This window comes from Eucalyptus grandis, chromosome 6 (genome assembly GCF_016545825.1).
Source record: "Eucalyptus grandis isolate ANBG69807.140 chromosome 6, ASM1654582v1, whole genome shotgun sequence".
Taxonomy (NCBI): domain Eukaryota; kingdom Viridiplantae; phylum Streptophyta; class Magnoliopsida; order Myrtales; family Myrtaceae; genus Eucalyptus; species Eucalyptus grandis.
In genome coordinates, this window is record NC_052617.1 from 40674487 (window position 1) to 40682609 (window position 8123).

At 44.6% G+C, this 8123-nt stretch overlaps 1 protein-coding gene across 1 annotated transcript; it reads right to left on the reverse strand.

Annotated features, from left to right (window-relative positions):
• Positions 1-3924: 3924 nt before the first annotated feature.
• On the reverse strand, positions 3925-6134 carry LOC104449758 (trans-cinnamate:CoA ligase, peroxisomal). The gene is made up of 2 exons (XM_010064016.3): positions 5924-6134; positions 3925-5624 (listed from the first exon to the last, which is right to left on the reverse strand). The coding sequence occupies exons 1-2, from the start codon at positions 6092-6094 to the stop codon at positions 4137-4139; spliced, it is 1659 nt and encodes a 552-aa protein (XP_010062318.2). The 5' UTR covers positions 6095-6134; the 3' UTR covers positions 3925-4136.
• Between the last annotated feature and the right edge of the window lie 1989 nt (positions 6135-8123).

Sequence of the window (8123 nt, forward strand, 5' to 3'; positions counted from 1 at the left end):
TGGTATTTGTATTAATCATTGCGGGACTCTGCTCCCGCATTTAGCCCTGCCCTCCCACTTCCCCGTTATTTTCATCATTGCCACCCGCTCTCCTTAGGCGGGAGCTCTCTTCTCGCTAGACCTAACACGTCGGGGGCCCAAAATTCACCCGATTCTGCGTTTGACGCGACGACGCCAGAGATCAACCACCGGTCAACCCGAGCTTTCGCTGCGACATTAATTTTGTATTTGTTCAAAAAATCACGTTCCTACATTCGTAATTTTGAATATATTCTTTTATTGGGTGATTAAAAAATAAATCTATAATTATCGCAAAAAATTTACGACATAAATTATATTTGGTGCATTGGATGTATTGATTGAACATGTTGAGAAAATATGGCTTCGAATTTGGTAGAACGATGAAGACAGATATTCGAATCTTCAGTTGACTTTATATCACTTTCTTTGAGGATTTTTTTGCCCCACAACATTCTTAATGGTCACTGGCAAAAATTCTCCAAGATACAACAAAAGTCTCGGATGAGAATACTTGAATACTTTCTAGTATTTCTCCGTAGTCTCTCTAGTAAACAATTGAAATAATGACCGTAGTTTTTTAGACAGAGAGCTCGAAAAAGATGAAATATGATCACTCTCGTTTTTCCGAAAAATAACAAGTATATATATAAAACAATCTTGCAACTCTTCGTAAAGATTACCAAAGAATGAACAAACACGTCTTTTAGAAAAATTGCTCGGATAAACAAATGCGACTCTTCAGAAGAAGTCGAAAACCGAACAATTGGAACCCTTCGAGAAAAGTTGCAAACCGAATAAGTAATTTTCCAAAAATTGTATCGGAAAAACACAAATAAAATTCGGAATTTTTTTTTAAAATAGAATTTCGAATTTTCATTTTATATTTCATTTCCGAAAATTCTCAAAATAAAAACAACCTTTGAATTTATTAAAAATTAATTATATAAAACAGTCTTACAATTATTCATGCACTCACACGCGGGTATGGTGGGGTCTAGCTCCACCCGATCACTCATTGAAGTACACAAGAAAACCCTTCACTTATAAATCAGCCCATCTTCTCCCACTTTTTCTATATGGGATAAGGAAAACACACTCAATTTATTTTGACAAACAAACCTCCAACAAAACATCGTCATAGCTTCAACATACTATTTGTGTAAAAAATCTAACAATCTTAAATTTGAGAGATCGATCATTGGGTTATTACTTTCCTCGCTTGATTCTACTCTTATTTTTATTGGTTTAATTATAAATTGATTATAATTTAATTTTTGAAGTATGCGTCAATGGTTATCATGATCGAGCACCTAAAATATTGAAAGGTGCATAAATATCAACGCCTAAAAGTCACTTTGAACTTTTCTTCACTGTATTTCTATGTTAAAGACTATTTTTAACCGCCGAGATGGATCTTGACTGTAAAAGCTAAATGAATTAAAAGAATTGTGATTTCTCCAATGGATAATTGCAAAGTCCGTCTGCTACTTTCGTTTTCCATGCCAAACCACCGAAGACTTTTATTGTCCTGTCTAGCATATAGCTCGTCATTCAAGTTGACTTTCCTGGGTCCGATTGACTTTTCTACACTCGCGTTTGAAAGTTCCAACCCACCGAGGACTTAATTCTCGTGCAAAACCTTATATATTATAACAATATCATTTTGTAAGAATTGTCTCTAAAAACTATACATGTGTATTATTATGATTTGTATTGATCTAGTCCAATAGCGCAAGTGTTAGGTCAGCAGGAGAACACAAGTTTCAATGAATTTTTTATGTTGCAAATGAGTGATCATTGAAACGTCTAACATTTTCAGCATCTCTTTTGATAAAGTACTTCCATGAAAGATTTTTATTGTTATCTCTCAATATTACACATCATTAGTGATTTCATATAAAATTTCCTTGTATCATAGAACAATAATCAATAGAATTTTCTTGTCTAATCGAAGTCCTATATATCACATTAATATTTTTTTGAAGCAGGGAGGTTCAAATGTAGCAAGATTAAATTTAACAAACAATATGTATTAAAATGCATATGCGAATTCTAAACATGTTTGCAATTATTGTTTGAAATTTGGCCACTCCATCCTAGATTCTACTCCTAACTTCGATTGTAAACGACTTTATCGAAACCCTCATGATTCATCTGGATTTACTAACTTATTTTCGATGCTTCTCATGACATAGACACCTATATAACTTTAGCTCTCTAGCTATCAACCAATTAGGAGCAGGTCCCTTTCAATCGATTGCTCATATCTCTAGCTTACATGTGGTGTGCACGTACCTTAGATTTTCCAAATATTTTCATGCCCACTCGAGTTTTAGCCCCATGTTCAAGGACCGGTTCAAGCCAAAGGCAAACATAGAGCGTGGCTAGCAGAGCCATTTGAAATCAAATATGTGCACCATACAGTCGTACACTATATCCGATTGTCCTTATGGAACATCTTGAATTTTGAAGCTTTTGTTCCCCATTTAACATGTCATGTAAAAACTCGATTCGGATGTGTATTTGTTGGGGAGAAGGATGGATGAGTCCACCAAACACGTATTTTTTCAGCATAAAATAAGGCGATGGCAAAGGTGGAGAATTAAGACGAACTCGGAGTGCAGTTTGAGCAGAGAGGGCTCGTGGGAGGTCAGCATTGATGTCATGTGAAATCCACCTACCCCGACATAAAAAAATCACTCAACGCCCACTCCTTAGAATATCCAAACAGACATTAAAACCAAATGAAATATCTAAAAGTTGCTTTCTCCATCGCCATCCAGTTGCATCGCCGGCACTCATTCCGTCGCCGACCCTACCAATCCGCACTTCTCTTCTCGTCTCTTCCGTGAATGATAGTTCCGTTCGGCATTTGGACCCACCCGGCCTGGACCACTGGGTTCAAGCCTTATTCTAAGGAGAATATTGGTTCGGTTGTCGACTCCAGAACCAAAACCCAGTTCTACCGAACAACCAACTGAAACAGTCCAGATCCTAAGTTGAACCGGTCCTAAGTCAGTTTTGAAACCTATTTTGGGAGGAAAAAGTATTTTGTGCATATCCTAAATCAAATTATGGTCTTTAACTTGAAGAAATAACAACGTTATTACATGAGCAATGAATGTTTATATTAGTGAAATCGTGCAACTTGATTTTTTTTCTTTAACCCAAGAACCAAAAGTGACAGATTCGATTTATACTTAGTTGAGAGCCGACTTATCCTAAAGCTATTTGCCTCTAGTAACTATCGAAACAAATAGTCCCTAAAAGCAAGCACAAGCAAATAATGTAAATTCATCACGACATCAATTCGATCTGATTTGCGATGTATTTGCAGTTTCATGAAAAACACAAGTTTCAGAAGAGAGAGACTCGGACTGACCGGGTTCATCCGGGATCACGAACAGCCATGAACGGATTGATTAGATGCCGCGATCAGTTTCGCAGTATGATCACGTCGAACGAAGCTTACGGAACAACATAGAAGAGTTCGTCGACTACATAGAAGACAAAAGTGTTCATGGCTCACGGTACAAAAATAACACTGAGGTGGTTCTGTCCCCTGACCTGACAGTTGGTGACATCATTTCGGCGTTTAGCATCGCTCTGCACCTCATTAGTCAGTAGTCAGATCAATAGCTTTAGCTTTTGTGTTTGTGATTATTGCGTACGCGTCCAGCTATCTAGCGGTAGCTAGCTTCCTAGGTTTCCAGAATTCATCAGATAGAGATAAGTCGTCGAGCACTCCAGCTTGGCAGGAGCCCTAGTTTTTGTAAAAAGAGTAGTGTTAGGGATAGAAGCTCATAAAACTAATCTTTTACAGAACGGTGAGACAAACTTAGACAATGTATTTAGCTGTATCATCTTTTGAGTCCAAGTTACTTTGCTTGTCTGGCTATTTTATATAATCCTGCGAGAGGTCTACCAGAATAAACGATCTTCGCCTCTCTACTCTAGCATTATTGCTGGATAAAGAAGAACGACGAATCCGAGAGCCTTACAAGTAATCTCTATCCACTGTTCTTTGGACGCCTCTTGGTCGACGCTCGAAACATAAAGCAATCATCGTCCAGAAAAAGAAAAGATAAACGCATCATGGCAACTTCTATCTGATTTCAAAGACGCGACAATCTAGGTGAGGCGGCGGAAACATCCTCCGATACGACCATCGTCTTCGCCAAGGCCCTCAACTGGAACTTTTGGATTTTCCCTGTGGAAGTCTTGGGCAACTCCGGCATGAACTCCACCTTCTTTGGAACCATGAAATTTGGGAGGTTCTTCCTACAGAAAGATAGGATCTCCGCTTCTTTCACGTCGTCTGTTTCACCTTCGGAGTTCTTATTAATGCTGATGAACGCGCACGGACTCTCGCCCCACCGTGGATGCGGCATCGCCACCACCGCCACCTCCAAGACCCTTGGGTGCCGATAGAGCACGTTCTCGAGGTCGACACTGCTGATGTTTTCCCCACCGGAAATAATCACGTCCTTTGATCGGTCCTTGACCTCCACGTAACCGTCATGGTGGACGACGCCGACGTCTCCGGTGAGGAACCACCCGTTTCGGAAAGCCTTTGCTGTCGCTTCGGGGTTCTTGTAGTAGCCTTTCATGATGCTGCTCCCACGCAGAACAATTTCTCCCATGGATTTGCCGTCACGAGGAACACTCCTCATCGTGTCCAAGTCCTTGACATCCACGTCGGCGAGTGTCAATACGCTGATTCCCTGGCGTGCCTTGAGCCGTGCCTGCTTTGATGGCGGCAGGCGGTTCCAGTCTGCCCGCCACTCGCAGACCAGGGCTGGCCCGGTGGCTTCGGTTAGCCCGTATGCATGCGTGATGTGGAAGCCGAGAGACTCCATCTTTAGGATTAGGGCCGGTGGCGGGGGAGCACCGCCGGTGAGGATCTCTATTGGGGCGACAGCCTCGCGGCGTTCGTGGGGCTCGGCATCAAGGAGGATGTTGAAGATGACTGGAGCGCAGCACATGTTGGTGACCCTGTGAGCAACGATGTTCCGGTAGATGTTGAGCGCAGTAACGTTGCGGAGGCACACGTTGGTTCCACCGCGGGCGGCGATGCCCCATGTGAAGGTCCATCCGTTGCAGTGGTACATCGGCAGCGTCCACAGATACACCGGTTCGCTTCGCATTTCCCACCCGAGGATCAAGCTGAGGGTGCTGAGGTAGGCTCCTCGGTGGCTGTACACCACTCCTTTCGGCTCCGACGTCGTCCCGGAAGTGTAATTGAGCGCGATGGGGTCCCACTCATCTCGGAGCTCCTCGGGGACGTCGGCCAGGTCCCCCTTCTGAATGAGATCCTCGTATTCCAAATCGCCAATTTGAACACCAGTCGGCGAGTTAATGTCGTCGATGTCGATAACCATGGGTATGCAGTAACCGGTGGCCGAGAGCATCGCGAGCGCCTCCCGCGCCACCAGCACGTGCATGCAATCGACAAAGAAGACCTTGGCTCCGGAGTGGCGGAGGATGGTAGCAATGTTGGCAGCGTTTAGACGGGCATTTATGGTGTTGAGAACTGCCCCAACCATCGGCACGGCAAAGTGCATCTCGTACATGGCCGGAACGTTCGGAGCCAGGATAGAAACCTGCAACTTGCAAGCACAGAGAGTTACGAATGCAAATGAACATGATTTCTGAGTTTACACAAAGATTTAGATGAATAGTGGAAGAAAATTATAATATTGCCACAAGTGAGCTTTTGACGATTAAGAAGTCACTTACATGCATACAATTAGTTATTATTATCCCAATATTCGAGTCCCAAAATGAATCTTTACATTTCAACCATTTTTGCACTTCTATCAACAGGATGATTTCATGGAACCGGAATGAACTCGCAGCAGAGTTAGATAAAACAAAAGAGAAACTGCCAACAGATACGTACCACATCGTTCTTGACGACATCGAGAGAGCGGAGCGACGAGGCGAGGCGGAGGCAGCGCTCGTGGGTCTGGCGCCACGTGAAGCGGCCGGCGTAGGCGGAAGCGGCTCTCTTCAAGAAGGTGAGCGGTGTGAGCGGGACGTGATTCGTTTCGCATTTCGGGAGGTCGTCCATTGTTGTCTGCTTTGGAAGGTTGGGGGGGAGGGGAGAGAGAGAGAGAGTCGTTTGAGTGATCCGGGGAATAATAAATACGAGTTGCCTCTAATGTAGCCAGCACAACAAAAAAGGACCTAAAATGATGAAACGTATCCGAAGTGGGCCCAGACGTCAGACTTCCCTGCATGCTCTCTCCTCTCTCCTCTCTCTCCCAAATGCCGACTCCCCTGCACTCTCTCTCTCTCTCTCTCATGCACGCTATGGGAGGAGGGGGGAGGAGTGTTAGAGAATCAAGATCAGAAGCCAAGTCTGCAATATTGAGAAGTCAATCACAGGAGGTGAAGTCCTCGACAATTATAGATGTGGATCACCAGAAGGCAGTCAAGAAGCAAAAGAGCTGAAGAAATTGATAACTCATGGATAATGAGTTTCATCAACGGTGGAGATCATACAGATGTCAAAGACACGGATTACCAAAGTCTCAAGATTGCTGTTCTGTTTTGTTTAGCTGAAAAGTTTGTTAGCGAAAGTTAGTTAGTTCGTTTTTCTAGTTGTTAGTCCTCTCGTTTTCCGCATATATACGAGAGAGGTATTGTAATCGGTTTTACGACTATGTAGAACATCTTCTTTTGTTCGAAAGTTTTGGCTGTATTCTTCAATCTTCTTTTGTGCAATTGAATGGAAATACTGAGATCGAAAACTAATGTAGCCAGCACAACAAAAAAGGAGCTAAAATGATGAAACGTATCCGAAGTGGGCCCAGACGTCGGACTTCCCTGCATGCTCTCTCCTCTCTCCTCTCTCTCCCAAATGCCGACTCCCCTGCACTCTCTCTCTCTCTCTCTCTCTCTCTCTCTCTCTCTCATGCACGCTATGGGAGGAGGGGGAGGGGCGCGGGGCCGGGATATCTAAGATCGTGACGCCGGAGCGGCCCTCGAGGGGGAGGCATCGGGAATCCCTTCGATTCCGCGCCTCGATTGGGACGAAGTGAGGGGATCCAGCGCCTCTGTCGAGGCGAAATCCCGCAAAAGCAGATGGAGAAAGGGAAGAGGCGAGGACCGGACACGACCGAAAATGACGACGACATGCTCTCTCTCTCTCTCTCTTCGCGGCCCCCTCTCTATCCCACCGATGGACGACCTCATCCAACCAACGAACTTCGCGCCGGTGGAGGCAACCTTTCGAGGACATCACCGAATCGGCGCTGTGACTTGTCGGTCGGACAAGGGTGCGGTGAATTGTCCCGCAAACCACCGTGCGACTCCGCCTCGAGGTTGCCTCCGTCGTCGCAAAGTTCGTCCGTTGGGCATGGCGACTCGTCAGACGAGCCACCGTGCGGCTTGGAGAGAGAGAGAGATGGTGCAGGGGAGTCTAGGCAGGAGAGAGAGAGAGAAAGAGAGCGCAAGGGAGTCTCGGGAGAGAGAGGGGAGAGGAGACAGGCGAGAGGAGAGAGCATGCAGGGAAGTCTGACCTGACGTAAGGGCCCACTTCTGTTGTGCTGGCTACATTAGAGGCACCTATTATTTTCTCGAATCTTTGGGTTTATGTAGGGAAAGAGCATCCGTTCCTCGTACGAATTTCATTTTTAAAAAAAAAATAAACAGTGCTTTGGACGGTTCAGATCACGACAACATGGTTAATGCATATCTCGACTTTGTCATTAAGGAATGCCGTGAGTTCTTGTTCGACTTCTTTGGTAACGCCATAGCTTACAAAGCTCATGCAAGCAGATCTACAAAGCCCAATCATCACGGTAGAGTTTGGTGAAGCTTAGATGAAGCCCATTGCCTAGGTCAAGCAATCCTAGGCGACGAGTCGCTGGGGTCATGTGACCTCAAGCAAATCAATGCTGAGCTTAGAGACCTCAAGCTTTCTATATCTAAAATTTTGATAATTGAGCTTCTGACATTTGGCTTTTGTTGGTCAATGCTACAGTAGGCAAGGGCTACCAAGGTCGCATGATCTGAGGAGGGGCCGAGGTTGCACCACCTCAAACGAGCTCGATCTGGACTTTGAGGTTAGGCAAGCTAGGTGGTAGCCTTGTACT

Coding starts and splice junctions, on each gene's coding strand:
- LOC104449758 (XM_010064016.3), bottom strand. CDS start 6,094: ATGGACGACCTCCCGAAATGCGAAACGAATCACGTCCCGCTCACACCG. Junction 5,625..5,923: donor ATGTCGTCAAGAACGATGTG/GTACGTATCTGT, acceptor TGCAAGTTGCAG/GTTTCTATCCTGGCTCCGAA.